The 21723-nt window shown below is 48.4% G+C and overlaps 1 protein-coding gene and 1 long non-coding RNA gene across 4 annotated transcripts; both read right to left on the bottom strand.

The window, feature by feature from the left end:
- Positions 1–234: 234 nt before the first annotated feature.
- Positions 235–2527, bottom strand: LOC135278274 (uncharacterized). The gene is made up of 4 exons (XR_010345816.1): positions 2122–2527; positions 1222–1393; positions 723–767; positions 235–583 (listed from the first exon to the last, which is right to left on the bottom strand). It is a non-coding gene; the product is annotated as an uncharacterized LOC135278274 (long non-coding RNA).
- A 357-nt stretch (positions 2528–2884) lies between these two features.
- Positions 2885–21169, bottom strand: LOC135278273 (serine/threonine-protein kinase PAK 3-like). Of its 3 annotated transcripts, XM_064384825.1 has the most exons (18): positions 21050–21169; positions 20682–20851; positions 19797–19868; positions 19344–19466; positions 18939–19064; positions 18222–18363; positions 15978–16041; positions 15118–15166; positions 13767–13876; positions 12822–12939; positions 11888–11987; positions 11266–11462; positions 10801–10935; positions 9072–9274; positions 8752–8891; positions 6416–6506; positions 5715–6035; positions 2885–2951 (listed from the first exon to the last, which is right to left on the bottom strand). In XM_064384825.1, exons 1-14 carry the CDS (start codon positions 21111–21113, stop codon positions 9230–9232), a joined length of 1515 nt encoding a protein of 504 aa, XP_064240895.1. In that variant the 5' UTR covers positions 21114–21169; the 3' UTR covers positions 2885–2951; positions 5715–6035; positions 6416–6506; positions 8752–8891; positions 9072–9229. The 3 variants fall into 3 exon arrangements, with proteins under 3 accessions (XP_064240895.1, XP_064240897.1, XP_064240898.1); XM_064384827.1 differs by lacking the exon at positions 5715–6035; XM_064384828.1 differs by lacking the exon at positions 10801–10935.
- Positions 21170–21723: the final 554 nt, after the last annotated feature.

Genomic DNA, 21723 nt, shown 5'->3' with positions numbered 1-21723 from the left:
TTGGCAAAGAGTTTGAATTTAACAAGAAAGGTCAAAAACCACCCCTACACTTATCATAAAGAATTTCCATCCACTACCATCTTTTCTTAAAATGAGCTCAACTTCATAGTAGAGGTAGTGGGCTTCCACCCTCTACTGATCAATTTATTTCAGTGGACAAACTTAGGACTTGAAGAAAACAAGTGACCAGAAGAAACCCAATGCAAATGATACAATCAACAAGGAGAGAAGGAATTACCAATAGTGAGATTTCTTTATTGTTAAATTTCAATACTATCATCTTTCAACTTTGACTTAAACTTACTAAACTTCTTTGAACTAATCCTACATTTATAAGAAATCACCTACTGCTCAGTGCTAAGATAACCTACTCTTCTGTACTAATTTAAAGAATCCTAAAAAATCTAATCTTCTAGTTGAAATGAAAAATCCTGATTTCAGAGATCTTCCATGCTGAAGCTGATGTCTGGTGCCAGTACTCCACTCACTGCTGGTCAAATTCAGAAATGCGGCTCTGAATATGGGCCAGCTTCTTGTGGAGGTACTGGCACCCACTCTTCATTTCAGAGTAGCTGGGGCTACCCTGTGAAGGAGAAAGCAAAAGAAAATCAGGGCACGCAAACACTTCTGCAGAGCTTAGAATCTGATGTCCTTTGCTTTAAAAATGCCTTGAGGCAAACTTAGCAGTTGCCATGGCCCTGCAGGTCTGGTGTCACACGTACCTGTTGTAACTGCTGATAATCTGCTAGGATTCGATAATGCAGCATCTGCAGGAAAAACAAAGAAACAAAAATAACAAATCACGAAGAATGTTTCACTGGCACCATAAAATGCACGCTTTGGTAAAACACTAAAAGTACATTCAGTCTGACTCTATAGAGATTTTCTTCTCTGTGAGCCACCACTCTTCTGGGAGCTCTGCAAAATAAATCTCCATCTCCCAGCATCACCCAAGATCTGTAATTAAGCCTCTCAATAGGCAACAGAAGGAGTCCATGCTCTAAGACTCTGCTTGGGACATCTCTCATAGACAACTGTTTCTTCATAGACAGCTCAAACAGGGGCTTTTGGGCAGGGTCTTGCAAAAATCAGACTCAGCCCAAGCAGTGTCTGAGCATATTTGCCAGTTCCACAGTTTCCCTCTGTCTCACTGAGCAGCTCCAGGGAATCCAAAACACTGCTGTGATGAAGCACAGTCTTCGTGGTTTTATCCTTCTTTACCTGATAAGCTTTGGAGCCTGGAGTCAGAGACTTCCATTGCTCCTGAAATTGTCTGAATTTCTTGATGATCTTGTCAATCTTAAAATATAAATTCCAATATTCCTCATATTCTGCATTGAAGTCGTCCTTGTAGTGCTGGCGTTGCTCCAAGGAGACAATTGCTCTGTATTTTCTAAAGGAAAAAATGAGACCATTTTTCTCTGAGTGAACTCTAAGAGAACATTTGAGTGTGTTTCTAATCCATAAAACACACATATAATTTGACACCAAGCACAGTGAAATCTCAAACACAGACAACCAAGCTTTGAGTCAGTGGCTCTGGGCCTGACAGTTTTTGCTTTCAAGCTCATGTGCATCAAGAGAATGTAGTCAGGTAACTCTGGGAATCTGCCACATTTCTATATGGCCCATTTCTAGTTCAAAATCGCTGACATTGTAGAGGTTTCCTTCATGAGCAGGTGGAGCACATTTAGAAATTATGTGCCCTCATTTCAAATGTCAAAGGAAAAACAAACACAGCAGCTTCAGGAAGAGAAGACATAACTAAATTATAATCTCTTCCTCTGTAGGAAAAACTTAATTGAGTTACATATGACTGCAAAAATTCATCTGCAAAATATTTTTGTAAAGGAATGTATTTATGGAGATGAGTGAATTTTTGAGCTACATTCTTTTCTGCTAATGGTAAAGCAGAGTCAATGATAATATTTGATTCTTCTAGTGGAGAGCAAGTTACATCACTGACCTGGGAACTGAGGCATTTCTAATACACAAAAGGAAACAAAGCCACAAAAGCAAACTCTAGACAAGTCAGAAACTACAAGAAGAATACCCAAAGCACATCAGCTCCTAAGGAGGGAAAAACTCATTAATGCTCAAAGCCACTGATGGGAGTCAAACCTTCTTCATTTCCTTCTCCCTCAAATCAGCAGGTGTGAGGTTTATCAAGCTCATGATACAAATCCAAGATGAAGTGGCAATGAGAATAATAGATGTCACTTGCCAACACTCTCACACCAATGCTTCTGCTCCTCTGGGCCTTAAGGTCTGGTTCTTATTGGATGATAAAAACTCCCTCCACGTTGGAATCAATTCCTTCAAACCACCCTGAGATTAATTTTGACAAGCAGTAAATTGCTAACAAGTTGAAATTCAGTAGTAGGACAGACAACAACTTGTGCCAAGGATGCATGCCAGGCCTGATACACCTGACTAGCAGGATAATTTTGAAAAGAAAACCACAGATGCCTTTCCCCATTTTGGGCGGTCCCGGAGCAATGTGAGCCGGGGCCCTGCCGCGCCTGCTCCAAAGGCCGCAGATGCCCCAGAGCCCCAGAGCTGCAGGAGGCCTGGCTGCCCCTGCCAACACCACTGCCCTGACACAAGCTGCGAGCAGTTTCCAGGGCTTTATACCACACACACACTTCTCCCTCCTCTCCTGCAAATGCCATGAGGGGATGCAGCAGCACTGCTGCAGCTGAGCCTGTGCAGCTGCACTGCAGGAAGGGAGGGCCCGTCTGGGCCTAACCCACCTCGGTGTTCATCTCTGCTCTGAGCCTTGGAGGCCCAACAAAACCTGCTCAAACTCATCCTTTCAGCACAGCAAAGAGATGGACACTGCACCCCACTGAGAGTGGCAAGAGTGAATTGCTATTTGGCTCACCTCAAGTAGTCTGCTTGGTTGCTTGTTGCAGAGCATGTGGAGGCAATGGAAGGATCTTTTCTTGTTCCTGCAGAAAAGCAGAATTTTGACACTCTTCGTCAGGAGATCGTTAAAAGGCCAAAGGATCCCCATTGGACATTCTTGAGAAAAGTCCTTCAGTGCTTTCTTTTCACAATAAATTATTTAGAAGAAGCAGTAACATTTATTAATGGGGCACACACAACCCTCTCCACAGTAGCCTGTCCTGGGGTTTAGAAAGAGGGAATGGCCACTTTATCCTACAGGTTGTGCATTCCCACAGTGTTAGCCCCAGCTATATAATTTGTCATATATAAAGCATGAGGTGTCATCTGCAGAGCCATTCAATTATTGCAGCAACAGATGCAGCTTCACAAAAGACAACAGCTTGAGAGAGACCAACATTGAGGTTCTAACAAGAAATGAAGAAGGAAGCTGAGTTCTTCTCACACCATGTTTTATCCCCAATTCCCTGCCAGTTCCAGGGCCCAAAGTTTGGAGGAGTGCCTGCACTCTTGTCAGCAGGAAAGCCAGTTCCATTCTATTTGGCTTACTGGCACTAAGGCTCCAATGACCTGCAGCCAAAACAGATTAACATGGCAGGATGGGGTTGGAAACAGCTCTGCACTTGTGAATTGCCCTTTGGCTCTTTCCAAAGGCATTTGGGAAGCATTGCACACATAACCTCAAAGCCCTCTTTCCAAAGAAATGTTGAAGAGCTACGATGATAATAAAAAGAGCTGCCATAAGGAAAAGTCAGCAGAAACAGGAAGGAACACTCAGGATCTTGGTAATCTCTGCTTTCCACTTGAGGTTTTGTGCCAAGCATCAAAGACCCACAGGATCCTTTATGTTCCTTGTGAGCTTCCATTGCCCTTATTTACACAAAGTAATCTTGTTCAAACTCAGCCATTCTTGCCAATCTTTAGGCCACCTGAGCTTTAATTTTTGAGGAAAGAGCTGTCATGTGATATTCCATTTGCTTTTGTTGATTTCAGTGTTCAAACTATTACATGGTATAGCAGAAGTATAAAAAGAAGTGTAAATATAGTAATAAAGCTGGACAGAAATACCAATAGTCAGAGCATGTTCAATACAACTTGCCTTTGCTGTGAGCATTTAATTTCCAAAAGTGCAGTTGCTCTCATGGCTCAGTCCACACAAAAGCTTCAGCCTGAGCCCCAATTTGAAACACAGAACAGATTTTTCCTTCACCATCTGGGCAGAATTTTGTTACTGCCTCCTGATAAAAGCTGCTCATGTGTTTATGGATTCAAGCAGAAATCCTTCCAAAGGCTCCCAAGGTTTGCAGGTGCCGTGTGCATGTCCAGAAGAAATGTGGGAAGACCATCTCAAAGCACCTGTCTCTACAAGCACACCAGCACTTGCAAGAGGCATCTGCACACTCTAAACCTGCCTCCACGCCAAACCCAACTTGGAATCTGCAAGGTCAACCTCCAAAAGAGACAAGCCACAGATTTAACAAAGCAACTGAACTCTGCCCTACTGCCTGTGTCCCTGTCATCAGAAATCAAGTGTTCTTTATGCCTTTATGTTTAGCTTTTCAACACTGTTTTCAGTCTGTACTACTTCCACAGCTTTTGAAGAAGGAAATTCTGCAGCTGGGATGGAGAGGAACTCACAGCCCCATTCAAATCCAGATCTCCAGGAAACCACACCCCAGGTTTTGAGCCTTTGGAGTTTCCATGAAAAGGCTGAGTTCAGTGAAAAACCATGCAATCACAGAGATTTGACTGTTTCAGTAAACTAGTCTGAAATCAATGTGTGACAGGTTTGTGCATTCAGCATGCAGTCTTGGAAATCTGCTGATGGAAAAAGCGGTGTCTCAGTCAACGGTCAGTTTACTAGAAATCAAATGGAAAGAAATAACCCATTCCCTGTGGTTTTATAATGCCTGGTTCTTCATTTTAATCAGCTTCTCCCAACAGCAAGCAATTTCACATTTCTTTGTCCTCAACTGGTTTTTGCACTACTTAGAGGGAGAATTTCTAAAACTTAATGTCATTTTAGACAAGGTTCCAGCAGCACAGGTTCTGGGCTTTGCTGTTGTTGTCTTTTAAAGCAAGAGATACAATCTAATCTAATGGCAGGAAAAAAAAAAAAATTCTTGATTTTTCATGACCATACATCAGGGGTAATGGTAGAGCAGTGATGTAGAGCAGTGCCTTTGTGTATCCAGAGCCAGCTTTCAAAGCTCCCTTGTCACAAGGTGCAAGAGCACAATTAACTATTTCCAAACACTGTCAAAGAAGGATGTTTCCATATAATGAACCACCAGAAGAGGAATATGAGAGAAGCACAGATGGCAGGAAGAAAAGCACTAAGCCTTGGCCTAGCAGAGATGAAGGTTTGGAATTAGGACACCAGACAGAAACTCCACTGTAGAGAGTGTGGGTAAGGAGAATCACTGCTTCCATGGCTTCTAGCCCAAGACGTGGGGACAGCTGTGACCACCCTGTGGATCCCCCAATCTTGGTCAGTATAAAGGTGGTACCCCCAGAGAGACTTGGGAACCCCCACCACCGAGAAGACCAAGGGTGAGGAAGGACCAGCTGGATGACAGAGGGCCCATGTGGGGATGATATCTTCCTACTGAATGTCTCTCTCTTCCCCTCACCCTGCCTCTCTTCTCTTATTTCTTTCTATCTCCCTACTTTGCATTTCCTGTTCAATAACATTTTTACTCTTGACTGTGGAAAGAGGTGCGCTTGCACCTTAATTGCACCTTAATAACCAAATCTTTACACCACAGTTATGAAAACAGGAGTCAGGGAAACCAGCACATTAATACCTTCATCGAAATCCAAGGGATGCAACTGCTTCAGTCTTCCCAATTCATTTTTCTTCCTGTTTGAATTGGGGATCTCCTCTGCACTCTGGCAGGTGCTGGGATGATGGAACTCTGAAATTTCTCTCGTTTTTGCACCACATGAGTGCAGGGGGAAATGGAGCCAAAACTTGGAAGCATGTCCAAAAAGCAAAGGGATGTGGAAGGCAGAAAGAAGGAAGAAAAGTGGCCACCAGCTGCTGCCTGGACATGACTGGGCCAGTGACCAATTGTCCTCTTCTTCCTCATCACAGGACTGATAAATTCAGAAGCCAGAGGCCGTTTCTGCAACAATGACAACATAATTTGTTCATCAACCTAGGAGCAGGGTCAGCTTTTGCTCCCATTCTGAAAAGGCAGCATTTCTGAACTGGCCAAGGTTGAAAACACATCTTTCTTAACTAAAAAGAGCATTCAAACTAGCAAGTAAACTGCAGGTAAATACAGGCTCTATCTCATCCCTCCTTTCTCATCCTAGCACTTAGCAAGTCCTACTTCAAGTCTGGAGCTAAAATGCTTTGAGAGAAAGACATTCCCATTCAGGAGCTCCATCAAAACTTCCCGAAAAGGGAAGGTCCTGCACATTGACATCACAGCTTTTACACCACCAGCAAGTCTGCTAAAATTTACCATACAGTCCAGAAGGTTAAAAATGCACAAAATACCTGAGCAGGTCTTGCTGGAGCGTCTCTCTCAGAAGGTCCCAGAGATGTCACTTGACTGGTGTTGGTGGGGTTCTGAGATGGAGCTGATTTTCTGTATGGATGATCCAATAGTTCATGTTAAAAAGCCTGAATATCAACTGTCATAGTTCTTTCCATGCAAGGAAAACAGACCTTGAGTGTCAGGACTCAAGGAAACAGCATGAAGCTGAATTGAGGGAGCTTAATCAGGATATCATGAAAACATTCATGGCCCAGAGGGTGCTCGAGCATTGCAACAGGCTCCCCAAGCCAGTGGTCACTGCAGAAAGAGCTCAAAAAGCGTTTGGACAACTCTTTGGGCACAGGGTGTGATTCTCGTGGTGTCTGTGCAGGACCAGGATCCTGGCAGGTCCCTGCTACCTCAGCATATTCTAAGAATCTAGGCTTCATTTCCAGGGCTTTTTTTTTCCCGTTCTCTGAACGACTGAATATTAACTTCAAATTCTGTCTGTCTGTGTCAGTGTAGCCAGGCCAATCAGTCTGAAGGGTTTGAAATAGATGTTCCTTCAGACTGAAGGAATTCTCCTTTGGATTCCACTTGGCTACCTATGGGCAGACATTTCAGAAAACAAATCTTCATTATGGTTGCTGCATGCACACTAGAGAAATATGATTGTTCCTGAATTGGGTGTGAGCACGCAATTAGAGCTGAACAATGTCTTTTTGCACAGAGCTGAATTATTCCCTTGCCGCATGAGTTTTAAGCCATATTAATGTTTCACCAATTGGAAACAACCAAGTATCTCCATTCATATCCAGCAAGACTTCCATTGAAAAAAACACATTTAGTGGTTTAGTCACAATATGTAAAGAGAGGGGGTCAGGAAGAGGTGGATGGCCCCTTCTTCCCTGAGAGCCAATTCCCTTTGCCCTGCCCCTTGCTACGGACCCTGTACCCACCCCCGCTTAAACCTTGTGCAGAGGACATGGCTCATATTTGTCTCTGGTTCCCCTTTGGGGCGCTCAAATAAACCTCACTGGAAGTGACCTTATAAAAGTCCTCTCTGCCTCTCTGCAGCTCCTACTATTTGAAGCAACTCAGCTCTACTGCAGAGTCACCAAGGCCTTGGTGTGCTTTCCTCGAGTGCAGGAATCTGTGCAGGGATTAAGGCCAATGCTTAGTATTCCAAGAGTGTTTACCAACTGGGCATTAGCAGTGACAAAGTGCCTGGTACTGGAGGAACATGCAGCAGAGGGGCTGCAGGCTTCCTCCTGAGAATTGCCTGCAGGGCAGTTCTATCTGGAAATGCCATATGGATGTGTCTCTTTGATGCATCTACAACTAAAATATCCAACAGGGATTTAAAAAAAAAAAAAAAAAAGTGTGGTCGTTTTCTTCTTTTGGGGCACTTTGAAAACAACTCTTCCTCTCTTATTTGTGCTGTCAACTGATATGCTCCTCCAGGAGGTCAGGCTAACCAAAATGTAGAGTTCTTATCAAACCCAAACTGTAGAAGGAACAGTAGAAGTACTAACAGTCATAAAAACAACACCAGCATTAAACCAGCCACACAGCCAATCAATTTCTTGGAAGTATTTTGTCTTCAATGGCTGGTGACAAGTCAGAGTCTAAAGGGAATCTAGGAAGCCAAGTGTTCTCATCAGTTTGGCCAGACTAGCACACACACCTTCACGGAGGCATTGGCTGGGTTGCAGCCTTCTGCTGCTTGCAAAACAATCCCTGCTTTTGTCTTCACTGCACAGGGAAGCTCAGGCAAAGCCCACCCACTCCCAGCTGCCCTCAAAGGCAAAAGGAATGCCCCAAAGTGCTGCGTGGCTGCCCCTGAGCACAACAGTGGCTTCTGTAGAGATCCACAATGTCTGTCTGACACCAAAGGCAGGAGGAACATGTGCTCCAGGCCATGCTGAGGCACACACACCATGCACTGGTCCATCAGACAGAGAACACTCAGGACGTACTCAGCAGCTTCAGGCACCTCCTCAGCAGCCTGACAGCCAGCCTGCTCCCACAGCTCCAGCCTGGCTCTGCAGGGAGCATTCTGGGGGACCTCCCTCCTTCTGAGACACAGCTCTGCCTTTCCCATTATCTTTGGGCCTGCAGTGCCATTCCTGCCTTCCTCAAACCTGCATTCTGGTAGTCTCTCACCTGACCGCTCCTTTCCCTCATGGCACAAAGGTCTCTCCAGCACTGTTTACCAAGGGCCAGCAGGGAGACAAAGCCACCCAGACTGACAGAGCCCAGAGAAACAGTGCCCATAAGGAGTGCAGAGCAGTCCAAAACAACACACAAGCTCTCTTTTCACACCCTTTGCCTTTTGACTGCCTCAGCTTCGTACCTCTTCTTGGTCACTTGCATGGTGGCAACTTCCTGCTTCATCTCAAGCAGCCTTTTCTCCTGCTCCTTCTCTACCTCTGCCAGGAAGTTTGCCCATGGTGCCAGCAGCTACTGTGCCTCCAAACGCTGCCCTTCCAGCTCCTGGTGAGGGGAGGAAGACACTTTCAATGTAGTCCCAGACAAGCTCCCCAAATAATCAGTGGAAGCTTCTTGCCTCACACCACCCCCCACCAGAAAAATGCACATCAGTAGTGACTCTGTGCCCTCCAGAAATGCTGTCCTAAGCAGAAATTCAGCAGGTGGGAGAAAAGGAGATGGCACCTTCCTTTCCTGCTCTGATGGCTCCCTCTTTCCTAGCCCCTCTCTTCTCTGGATTCCTACGTGCTCTCAGAGGCTCTGTTCTCCAGTGCTGACGTGGTCCTTCTCATTTCCTTTGCTTCCTGCATTCCCTTGCTGCAGGGATGGCAGCAATCAGGCTGTCAGAAGAGGCTTAAGAGAGGCTCTGCTGATTGCAGAAATGGATGCTGCCCAAAGGGAAAAAGAAACAAAACAAACCAAATTAAAAGAGACAAAGGAAAAAGGAACCATTCTTTTCCAAACTGAGTTCCTAACAGGGTCGAGCTGGATTCCTCCAGCACCCAGAAATACACAGACATGGGGCTGAGGGCACCAGCAGCACATCTGCCTTCATGTCCAGCATGCTGCTGTCACAGGCAAACACAGCCCAGAACTGCACTAGTCCATTCCTCATGGTGTTGTCACTTGCTGGGATTTTTGTCCTCCTATAACTGTGGGATTGCTGCTTGCTGTCCTAAGGATTTATTCCTTTCAGGAAAGTCAGCAGACTTATTTAAGCTCCTTTTTTCTACAGACATGGGCTCTTTGAGTGTCCAAGAGAGATATATGGCAAAAGGCACTCCTCAAGAGACTCCCAAGAGCTCTGAAAAATGTTGATCCCACGTGTTGATCTCAGGAAAGCTGGACATGCAGGTTTTCAGCAGCAAGCCAGGAGCAAGGACACAAGCAGCAGGGTGCAGATGTGCTCAGCTCTGGCTTGCAGGAAGAGCAGTGTCTGCCTCAGCACACCCCACTCCCTCCTGTGCTGGCTGGCATCTTCCTTCACAGCAGGCACAGCCAAGGAAGTGGCCCGGTCACCAGCTCCTTGTCTGCCACCAAACCTGGCAGCAAAGCCACAGCCATTCTCAGCTACTTGATGGGGCCAGGCAGCACATGGGGCTGGCACAAATCCTGCACAGCTGTGCCTGTTTGGCTGGCAGAAACCTCCAAGGGTGGGCCAGGAGGGACAAGCTGGCTGCCCTCGGATGCTCAGAGTGAGCTCCACCCCAGCCCCCACCTTCCCACAGACCAATCTAAAACCGCTTGGCAGGGACTGCTTTCATTGTGTTCCTCAAGCCCCCGTCCCCAGCATTGCAATACTTCAGTTCCTTTGCTACCAGGCAAACCTGAATACAGCACCTGAGAGCAAAAGAGGGACACAGAAATGACCAGAAGGTGCGAGCTCTCCTCTGAGGAAGGGCTGAGAGACTTGTGCTTGTTTAGCCTGGAGAAGAGCAAGCCCCAAGGAGACTTTTCAATAGTTGTAGGGGCTCCTAAGAAAGCTGGGGACATATCTTTTAGCAGGGCCAATTGCAAGAGGACAAGGGGGAATGGCTTTAAGCTAAAAGACACTCAATTCAGATTGGCTCTGAGGAAGAAACTGTTTGTGAGGAGAGTGCTGGAACACTGGCACAGGCTGCCCAGAGAGCTGGGAGGAGCCCCAAGCCCAGCAACATTCAAGCTCCGGTTGGATGGGACTCTGAGCAACCTGATCTACTTGAAGATGTCCTTGCCAGTGGCTGGAGTTCTGGGCTAGATGACCTTCACTGGGCCCTTCTAACCTCAGCAATCAAGAGCCTACTTGGCTTTCATTTGAAAAGCACCCAAAGCAGAGATTACTCTGTGGGGGGCCCATCTGATTCCCTGGAGTTTGGCCGAGGAGCAAACCCTGGCAGGGAACAGCTGTTTGGCCTGCAGCCGCTTTGCCTTGTACCTGCAGAAGTTCCTTGGCAGAGCCTCGCCTGTCCACATCCATCTGCAGGCAGCAGCCCAGAAATTCACACAAGCCAGGGGGTAGCCTGAGCTGGTGCAGATTTGGAACCCCTTGCTTGCCTATCAGGTAGCTGGCCTGAAGCAAAAGGAAACATGAGACTCTATGTGATTCTTCCATATCCTTCAGGGCTCACCTAGACCCCATCTTTGAAGCTCCAGTCTGCAGTGGCAATTTCTTGCCTACCAGATACTTAGAGATGAGCCTTCTCTCCCAAAGGAAAAAAGGTTCCAGTGCAGCCCCAGCTATTCCAAGCTGCACCAGGTCTTGCCTTGACAGCTGATGTGAGCCCCAGAGACCTTTTTTGAAGTGGCCCTTGCTGGAAGCACTTCAAGCTGTGGGAATGGGATTTTCTCTAATGGACTCGGAGCAGAAGGACACGGCTATCTGAGCACATTTGCACCTTACCTTGTCACTGGTCTCCTGCATATAAGGAGCCTCTCCTGTGGCCATTTCTATTCCCACAATGCCAAGGGACCAGGTGTCCACTTTGGGGCCGTAAGGCTCTCTTCTCACGACCTCGGGTGCCATCCAGTAAGTGGTCCCGACCATCGACCTCCGTTTCCTGTGCTCAGGGCTGAGCACAGCACAGAGGCCAAAATCAGCTGAGGAGGAAAACAAACACTGCTTCAAGTAGGAAACCAAGGAAAAGGGTTCCTCACTCTCAGTCCCAGAATGCAGTGCTGAATCAATCTGGAAAAGCAGCTGGGCTCTCCTTCCTCAGGGCTGCAGCCAAGGACATGGGCAATTGTGCAGGTGACAACCCGCCTATGACTCCTACAAAACCTTGGCTTTTCCTCATTGCCCTGAACGTTTACACTGTAACTCTCTCCCTTTGGAAGGAACACCCACAAACCAAAGTTACTCTGGATACCTGGTTGCTCTCTAGACCACTCAGCACCTTCCAGCTGCGGCCTGGGCTTGCACAGCGCTCCCTGCACTCTCAGCAGCCACTGCTGGCACCCGGCACCTCTCCAAAGCAGCCCCACACCGCCTCCCCGCAGCGCTGCGCCTGAGCAGGAATACCCACCCAGCTTGACGGAGCCGTCCCGGCCCAGAAGGATGTTGTCACTTTTGATGTCTCTGTGGATCACCTGCTTGGCATGAAGGAAAGCCAGGCCTTGCAGGCACTGCCAGGGGAAAAAGAAACAGGAGGCCAAAAGTTAGCCTGATCTGATTTCATCACATGCAAAAGGAGGCTGCTCCTGAAGATTCACAGATCTCCAAGGAGCAGTGAGTGCTGGCAGGAGGAAGAGCTTGCTGCTGCAGCACTAGGAGAGCAGGATCTTTCCAAGGGAAGGCATATTCGCTTTGGAGGGGGAAACATCAGTCAGTCGTTGCTCGAGACTGTCCCCTGCAAAGCCAGTCAGAATGAGCGCTGCTGCAGCGGATGCGCTCTCCCCGTCCGGACGACAAACAATGGTTTGCCAAAAGAGGAAAACGTCCCTGCCTTGGATACCAAGGAGATCACTGTCGGGCGGGAGACTGGAGGACAAGGGTTCTACGGCTGCCTCGACAGCAGACTTGGAAGTAGCTCCTTTGTCAGTTTTCAGCAGCAAGCACCATGCTGGGTGCCATGCCATCCTTTGGAGTGGAGACCTGTGGCAGATGAGTCTCTCTTTGGCTTGGCCTCTGGTTTAAAACTCTCACAGCAGCACCTTTGCACTTACAGGCAAAGAAGGCAGTGCAGAAAGGCTCTGGGCAAAGGCTTGGGGAGGCAAAGTGCAGAACAGAAAATAAAAAGGAAAAAGAGACAGAGAGTTCAATGATGGTGGATAAGAGTGAAGAACAGAGTACAGGAAGGGCAGGGACACTGGCAGGCAGTTCAGTCCAGATGCTCTTTCTTCTCTGAAGCAGAAGAGCAACACAGAAAGAAAGCTCTGAACATGGAATCACTCACTTTGCAGTGCTTTCAAAGGACTAGCCTTGTCCAAGCCTTCGCAAGCACAAGCAGGACCCCTTACCTCCCGACACACTGTTGCTATGTGTCCTACAGCCATCCTTCTCACGGTGACCACATCAGCTAAGGAGCCTCCATCCATATATTCCAACACCAGCAGGACAGCCTCATCCACAAGGTAGCTGCAAGAGGAAAGCAAGAGCATGGAGCTGAATGTGCACAGCTAAATTGCTGTGGGGAAGAAAAGACTACAGCTGAGTTTTGTTTCCAGGTCACTGGTAAATGAAGACGGAATCAAATGAAGACACACTCCACCTAGGCTAGCCAGTGCCTGCCATCTGTGCCACCTAAAGGAGGAAGGCACATCCATGGAAAAGGAGACGGCTTAGGTGGCAAGCAGGGGAAAAAGGAGGTTTAGTGAGGAAAAAGATAAATCTGGAAGTGGACACATCCCAGCAGCTGCTTCATCATCTTCAGACACAAATTGCCGCATTCCTTTCAGGAGCAAGGAGACACAGTTTTCACAGCTTTTACTAAAGGCAAGTGGGTGTGCAGCACTGCCAACACCCTTTGGAAAACCTTGCAGAAAGGACAGTCACAAACAGGAAAACAATTTCAGACCTGGCAAATTATGTGTCTCCTAGCCTAGTCTTTTGGCATGCAAGGCTATGGAAAATAGTGGGAACAGCACAAGGTACATAATCTCTGGCATGTTTTCTCCTCCAACACTTAGAAAAAATCACGCCCCAAACCAGCAAAACCACATGCAGCAAGTGAACATACAGGCTGCTGGCTTAGTAAGAGAGCCACGTTTCTGAGATCAATCTTCAAGCTGTTTATGTCAGGAAGCATTCATGGGGACAGAATGCAAACTCCTCCCATGCCTGGTGCAGGAGTGGATTGATGTTCATTGAAAGATCCATTTTCTGCCAGAGGCTAAAGAGCTTTTAAATCTTTGCCTTGCAAGTATGGAAATGAACGTTCCCAGAAAATCACCAGAACTACTTACCTTTCTAAGTAGCTGACAATATTGGCGTTCTTATTTTCTCTCATGAGCAGGATTTCTTTTAATATTCCCTCACAGCCCTGGTGCTGGAGATAAAGTTCCTTTACAGCCACCTACAATGACATCAAAAGCTCTTAGGGACAGACATGACCAGAGCCTCTTTCTCTGGCACTCATGGGCCTGGATGCCTTGTCACCTCGGAAAAAAGGGACTCTAAACCATCAACCACAAAGCGCTAACACCACCCTCTGCACTCGCAGGCTTCTCAAACAGACTTTGTTTAGCACTACTATTATCATTTACACACGCTTTGGAAGCCAAAAGTAATTTTTCTCCTGTGAAGAGATGGCTGCCAATTCAATTGTGTGCCAGAGTAAACACATACAAACATGATGGGGAAAATGCTGTCAAAAAAGAACTGCAAAGCGACTCAAGGTAAAGTTACAATCCCAGCACATCCTCACTTCTTCAGTTTGGCTTTTGCAACTTTGAAGAACAATCTTTAGACTTGAAATTATTGAATGGGTTTAAAAATGAATACCCCTTTCTGTGGTACACTATGGATGTGCCCCAGGTTCTAAGTACAGGGCTCAGGGCTTTCGGACGCCTCCGAAACCTCCCTCCAAGTGCAGTTCCTGAGCACAGCTCTGCAGCTGGATAAGGAACTACCTTCTTTAATTCCTTACTATTAAGGAAGATGGAATGTATTTCCTGAGAGTCAAAAAGAAGAATTCAGGACTTGGAACTTCTAGCCCCAAAGAGCAGCAAGACTCTCCAAGACACCACCATGCCTGGTCAGAACAGAGAGCATCTCTCTAGTGGAACACAGGATCAACACAAGGTTGTATTATTTAAGGCTCTTCATCAACTTCTTCTCATTCATCTGTGCACGTGTCTCTCTCTGTGTGTGTGTGTGTAGGTGTGTGTGTATGTGAACTAGGTTCCCTAGGACTGAAAGGCAAAACTGTGCTCCAGACAAGATCTCTCTTTCTGAAGGGCTTGCATTGTATTTTCCAACTGAATCACGTGATAGAAAACAAAATATCTGTGTCTGATCCTGGGCTTAAGAGGAATTGGGCTGGAATGATGGCCCTTGCCATCAGCTAATCTATGCATATTTATCCAGTAAGTCCAAGCTAGCGTGTCCTCTGAAAGACACCACGGCCATCCTTGCATTCATTCAGGTAGGTAGGAAGGACAAAGTCTGTCCCAAATGCATTTTGCAGCCTGCCTCTAGACAGACTGCTTCTGCAGAACAGCCTCTGCAGCAAAGACAGGCAGGCCAAAGCTCTGGCCACAGATCACATCACAGGGGAAAGCACTCAAGAACTGCAAGATCTGCATGGGCACTCACCGCTTGTCCTGTGGCAGTGTCGAAGGCCTTATAAACAGCTCCAAAGCCCCTAGAATCAGAACAGTGGCAAGAACAGAGAAGTTGTTCAGTGCTGAGGAGCAAAAGGCACCCCAGGCAGGAGCTCTCTGCTGCCTGCAGTGTCTCTAAAACACTGGGCTTTGTCTACTCTTCAGCCAAGGCACAGCAGCCCAGCAGCCCTCTGCCATGCAGAGTGTCCAAGAGAAAAGCTGGCTCCCACAGGAAGAAAAAGGGCTGCTAGAAATCTCCAATGGACACACTAGCTTATGCATGTTGGGGGGTTTTCTTTGCCTTTTCCTTCTTGTGTCTGTGCCTGTGACGTGCCTTTCCAGGCAATGAAACACACAGTGCTGCTGGGCCTTCTCACTGCTCTCTTTTCATCCTACCTGCCAAACTCAGGAAATGCCATACAGCCTTTCTTATTTTCCTGACCACTGAATATTGTTTCCAGAAAAATACTACTAAGGAATGCTACTGAGAGCTGTTATCTGACAGCTGTCTGGTGGGAAACAACACACAAAACCTGCTCTCTCAGGTTTTCCTTCCTTCATGAGTGTGGCCATATTACTTTGAATCATACAAAACCATGTCTCCTGGGAAAATAGGCAAACTGGTGCCCCATCTTGGAGAGACAGGAGGGCTTCCAGGTCCTGCTCCTTGAGGCAGCCAAGACATTGTCAGCATCCAGTTATCTTTGATGATGCCTTGTACTGCCTCAGTAGTGAGACAGGGACAATCTGGAGCCAGGCTCTCAAGATGCTTGCAGCTTGCCTGACTTCCCACATGCTATTGCACCACCAAAATTCCTGGCCCGTGGTTCTGTGGCCCGTGGCTGCACTCACCCACTGCCAAGATGTTCCCATCCAGTGTACTTCTTTTCTGGATCTTCCACACTCACCACACACCCTGAAAGAAACAAAATGCAAGAAGCAAAGTTCAAAACAGAGAGATTGAGCTTGCAGGAGATCTGAAACCCAGCTCCACTCTCTGGGGCTCTGAGCAATTTGTGGTCTTTTGGCTAACGATAACATCAACAACAACAACAACAACAGCAGCCCCAGCAAGACAGGCAGCTCTGCACAGAGTCTGATTCTCCCACACTCCTTTGCAGGGTTGCCTTGACAGGAAACTAAGCCCATGGAAAAACCATCAGAGCAGACAGAAATCAGAAGAGAACAGGCACCAAGGCAAGCGGCTGTCATCTACAAATGGGAAGGAGGGCTGAAAAATCAGCAGCCTTCATTTTCTTGGGAAGAAACACTCTCTTGGGAGATTCAGCACAAGATTACATACTTCCAAAGATTCAATGCACCCTGGGATCTGGGATGAATTTTTATCAACATCTGCTTTTTGCAGACCAGAAAGAATATTGCAAAGTGAATTCCAGGAGAGGAGGGGATGTTCCCTTCCTCTCAGCAGTTTGCCTAAAGAATGCCTTGACATTTTCAGAGAACAGCAGCTCATGCTACATCCAAGAACAATGGCTCTAAGAATTAGAACCCTTTTCATTTAGGAGCAGGCTAAGTTCTGAAGACCACTTTGCCTGTTCCTCATTCAGTGAAGAACTACAAGTGCTGGTCTTCAGCCCGGGCTGCAGCAACCACTGGCACTGGACTCAGCCCCTTGAACAGCACCCACGTGCCCCATCTTCCCAAAGGGCACAGCCCAGACGGGTCACAAGGACAGCGCCACTCCTCAGGCGCTGCCGTGACACAGACACCTGCACAAAGGAGATGCTGATCCTCTCACCAGCCCAGGCAAAGCTGCAGCAACGGGGCGGCAGCTGCAACCCCACAGCTGAGGAAGTCTCCAGCCCCTGCAGGCACAGCAGCTGTCAGTGGCAGGGCAGGTATGACAAAAAGCTTGGCAAAGCGCACGAACGGCCACTGACAGCCACTGTCAAGAAGCCAGAGGCACACCCAGCTCTGTTACAAGCTGTTGACCCCACTCAAGACAGAACATGGTTGTCTTTCTCTTCAGACCCACGGAGGAGTCAATCAATCCACCTTTTGTCCCAACAGCTGATGGCAGACACTGAGTAAACTGGGCTCTGCTCTGTGCCTGACCCGTTAGTCTCTGACAGCACTGCACTGGCAGCCCTTACTAGTTGTAAGAAGCAACTCAGCTGTACTGCAGAGTCACCAAGGCCTTGGTGTGCTTTCCTCGAGTGCAGGAATCTGTGCAGGGATTGAGGCCAATGCTTAGTATTCCAAGAGTGTTTATCAGCTGGGCATTAGCAGTGACAAAGTGCCTGGTACTGGAGGAACATGCAGCAGAGGGGCTGCAGGCTTCCTCCTGAGAATTGCCTGCAGGGCAGTTCTATCTGGAAATGCCACATGGATGTGTCTCTTTGATGCATCTTCCTAGGCATACAACTAAAATATCAAACAGGGATTGTCAAAAAAAGTGTGGTGGTTTTCATCTTTTGGGGCACTTTGAAAACAACTCTTCTTCTCTGATACCTCGGGATTGTTCTAAGAATTTTAGCTTTTAGGGCACATTGAAAAGACCTCTTCCTCTCTTATTTGTGCTATCAACTGATGTTCTCATCCAGAAGGTCAGGCTAACCAAAATGTAGAATTCTTATCAAGCCCAAACTGAAGAAGGAACAGTAGAAGTACTAACAGTTATAAAAACAACACCAGCATTAAACCAGCCCCACAGACAATCAAGTTCTGGGAAGTATTTTGTCTCCAATGACAAAATTTTGTCTCCAATGACAGGTCAGGAGTCTAAAGGGAATCCAGGAAGCCAAGTGTTCTCATCAGTTTGGCCAGACTAGCACACACACCTTCACGGAGTCATTGGCTGGGTTGCAGCCTTCTGCTGCTTGCAAAACAATCCCTGCTCTTGTCTTCACTGCACAGGGAAGCTCAGGCAAAGCCCACCCACTCCCAGCTGCCCTCAAAGGCAAAAGGAATGCCTCAAAGTGCTGTCTGGCTGCCCCCAAGCACAACACTGGCTTCTGTAGAGATCCACAATGTCTGTCTGACACCAAAGGCAGGAGGAACATGTGCTCCAGCCCATGCTGAGGCACACACACCATAAAACACTGCTCGGTCACACAAGAAATCCCCAGCACGTACTCAGCAGCTTCAGGAACTGCTTCTCTGTCTCCTGGCTTGAGCGGGCCGAGCTGCTCATGCTCTGGTTTTCAGGCTGTGGAGAGGAGGCTTCTTGGCAGGATGCTGCTGCACCAGCAGCTTCGATGGCAGATCCTGCATCCACCTGGGACAAGAAATTTGTTTGTGTCAGAAAGGTGCTTGGCAGAGATGCCCCAGACAGAGCATTTCAAAGGCAAGCCCTTAGGAACAGCACTGGTGTTAGGCTGCAAGCTGAGCTGTCAACTCTTCCTCCTCAAGTCAAACCCACACAAGCAGTCAGAGACTACAGCTTGTCACAGCCAGCCGTAGAGGAGAGTGTGAAAGGGAAAGAGCAACTTTACACTTCAGCCCGTTCTGAGGACTGCAGTCACCATGGACAGGGACAACTTGCTCAGAATCTGTGTGGGTCACCATGCTTACCTGAACAAACCCCTCAAAAAACAAAGGGAGCACTAAGAGGCCAGCAGAAATACATTCACAGGATTGCTGGCCCACAGGCCAAAGCACTAGCCCTGCTGCCCAGGGCAGCAGCTGAGGTTCAGCAGCCCAGGAAGTGTTCTTCTGTCCAGCTGCTATGGAGCCCACAGAGCACGGCGGTCAGAGACATTGCCCCCATCCACTGCTGCTCTGCAGGGGAAAGGCAACAAGGGCAGAGACCACTTGTTGCATGACTGCAGTGCCTCCTGCTCTTTCACTCACCTGCTTTTCTTCAGCCAGCCTGTACTGCAGCAGGACCTTGTGCATCCTTTCCATTTCCTCTTGGTGCCTCTTCTCCATTGCCCTCATCTTTCTCTCAGCTTCCTGCAGCTCAGCCTGCAGCATGACCTTGATATTCCATCAAGAGAAATCTTACTGGCACCTGCCATCACACTCACGTTTCCTCTTTTCCAGTCTCAAAAGCACTTCTATTCAGCCACTTCTTTCTACTTCTTTACCCAGCTCTAACCCTTCCATCCCAGCTCTTCTTCCTGCTGCTCAGCACTGGAGCCTGCCAGGCTCTGTGCTTCCAGTGCGGGCAGTAGTCCTTGCCTCCCCTTTCCTCAGATCTCCAGTTCCTGCCCCCATCACTGCCCTTCCCTCTGCTGCCTGCCTACTCAGGCTCACCTGCTCATTCTGCCACTGCTCATTCAGCTTCTGCCTCAGCTGCTCACTTTGCTTCAGCTCTCTCTGCAGCTGGTACACCTTGTGGATGACACAAGCCTTCTGACGCTGCTCTTCCTGCAGCACCTGCCCACAAAGGAAGAGAAGATGGCTTTAAACTTCCCACACTCCACTTGTGTGGCAACCAAGACTGATGTGCTCTCGCTTTCCAAAAGCATTTTGTTCTCATGCTCGTATTTCTGTGGGGCCAGCTAAGAGACAATGCCACCCAGACAGACAGTGCCCAGGGAAGCAGTGCCCATAGGGAGCCCAGAGGAGTCCAAAACAGCACACAAACTCTCTTTCCACACTCTGTGCCTCTTGACTGCCTCTGCTTAGTAGCTTTTCTTCTTCAGCTTGCATGATGCCAATTTCCCCCTTCATCTCAAGCAGCCTTTTCTCCTGCTCCCTCTCTACCTCTGCCAGGAAGTTTGCCCGTTCCTCCAGCTGCTTCCGTGCCTCCACATGCTGCTCTTCCAGTTGTCTCTCCTGATCAGGGGAACAGACAATTCCTGATGAAGTCCAAGCAATGCTCCCCATAGAGAGAAATGGAAGCTTCATCCCTCCAACAACCCCCCCACCTGGAAAGTGCACGAGTCATGACTTTGTGCCCTCCAGCAATGCTGTTCTAACCCAAAATGTAGAGGGAGTGTCAGCAGGTGGAAGGAAGGAGATGCCACCTTCCTTCCCTGCTCTCATGGCTGCCTGTTTTCTAGCCCCTCTCTCCTCAGCATTTCTGCCTGTTCTCAGAGGCTCTGTGCTCACATTCCCCCTGCCCTTTGATCAAGGAAGAGCTGCACATGGACTGCAGGATGAGGATGAGGCCAGCGCCTCCATGATCCAGTCACAAGGCAGGCCACCAGCTGAAATACCAGCAGCACGGGGCCTCTTGCGTATGATTCAGGCCCAAAGACATCTGTCCACCATGGGAGGACAGAAAGCAAGGAACCCAGTTGCTGGGACTGCAGTTGGCAGCAAGGTCAGCAGCTGCCTGCTGCATGGCACAAGGCTGTGGGGAAGATCCTGCCCCTTCGCTGCCATGCTTTGGGTGGCGACCACCCAGCCTCCTGGGGAACTTGGCTGATGCCCATCCTCAACCTGTGGCTGCATATACTGTCCCAGCATTGTCCTCTGGCTCTTCACAGGCCTTCAAGTATGAGCCCTTGAAGGCCCCTGCTGCCTGGCCCAGCAACGTCTGGCCTACAGCAGATGCTTGTGGCCATGTCACATACTCAGGCTGCTCTTCTGCTGACCCAGCCCACCAAACCTGCCTGAAATCTTCAGGGGCCTCTTGTTTCTTACCAGTTTTTGCATGAGGTTCCTTTTTTCCTCTTCCTGGGCAGATTGCCAGAGTCTCAGAGCCTTGCAGCACTGTTCTTGTGCCCAGCGGAGCTGTTCAGCCATGTCTTCACATTGCTGCTGGCTGAGAGCTCTTACAGCCAGCAGCTCACAACGAAGGCCCCTCACATCCTCTGCAAACATGACACACGGCAGCAGTCAGACACTCCACAAGCAGAGCAATCTGCTGGCCTTAAGCCCTTCCAGTTTCAGGCAAGGAGGGACCTGCCCTCAGCTGCTTCACTGCTCAGAAGCCCTGGGCACAGAGCTGCCTTCGCAGCCACTGCACTGGGCAGGGCCACCAGCAGAAACAAAGCGCACCAGGCTCTCACCCAGTATCGCCTCCTTGGCCTGCCTGGCCCTGTGCACTTGGGCTTCCACAGGGCTCCTGGCCATCTCCAGCTCCCATATGTGCTGCTCAGCCTCCAGCAGGCTGCTTTGCAGGCTCTCCTTCTCTGACCTACAAGGCGTGAAGATGAAGAGCAATTGCTCCTGGCACACAGGGGCAGCTTCTCCAGTAAGATGTGCTTTAAGATCCCTACACCTTAGTACACAAAATGGCTTGCATGGAAACTCAGATACAGCAGGACTATCTTGCCACTTTACATAGCAAAGCAGGCCCCTCCAGGTGACTGGGCAGCCTTTCCTCATGACCTAGCCCAGCTCAGTTTGGTCTCAGCAACCAAAGCTGAAATTGCTGTTGCCTGACCTATCACACACGGGTGTGCCCACCAAGTATCTGCAAAGGGACAAAAGCCCAGCCTCTGCTCACAGCCCTGATCTCATCAGCACTTCCAAGTCACTCCGCAGGTGCAGGACAGAACAGGGCTCTCCTGGCTGACTCCTCAATGCTTCATGCCATTCATAGTGGACGTATAGGTACTTTGTTGGCCAGGCACTCTCTAAGTAAAAGGGACTAAAGGAATTCACCAAACCATATAGCAAAACCTCTGGCTTCTAGCAGCATGAGTAGGAAACCAGAAGTAGGTTTCTATCTGCACAAGAA

Source organism: Passer domesticus, chromosome 11 (genome assembly GCF_036417665.1).
Source record: "Passer domesticus isolate bPasDom1 chromosome 11, bPasDom1.hap1, whole genome shotgun sequence".
NCBI lineage: Eukaryota > Metazoa > Chordata > Aves > Passeriformes > Passeridae > Passer > Passer domesticus.
This window is presented reverse-complemented; position numbering and strand designations above follow the sequence as displayed.

What these genes read in the sequence shown, in the direction of transcription:
- LOC135278273 (XM_064384825.1), bottom strand. Translation starts at nt 21,113, where the DNA reads ATGGCCAGGAGCCCTGTGGAAGCCCAAGTGCACAGGGCCAGGCAGGCC. An exon ending in GGAACCTCATGCAAAAACTG is followed by an intron (nt 19,869 to 20,681) that starts GTAAGAAACAAG and finishes TCCCCTGATCAG; the next exon opens with GAGAGACAACTGGAAGAGCA. An exon ending in GGGCAAACTTCCTGGCAGAG is followed by an intron (nt 19,467 to 19,796) that starts GTAGAGAGGGAG and finishes CTTTGTGGGCAG; the next exon opens with GTGCTGCAGGAAGAGCAGCG.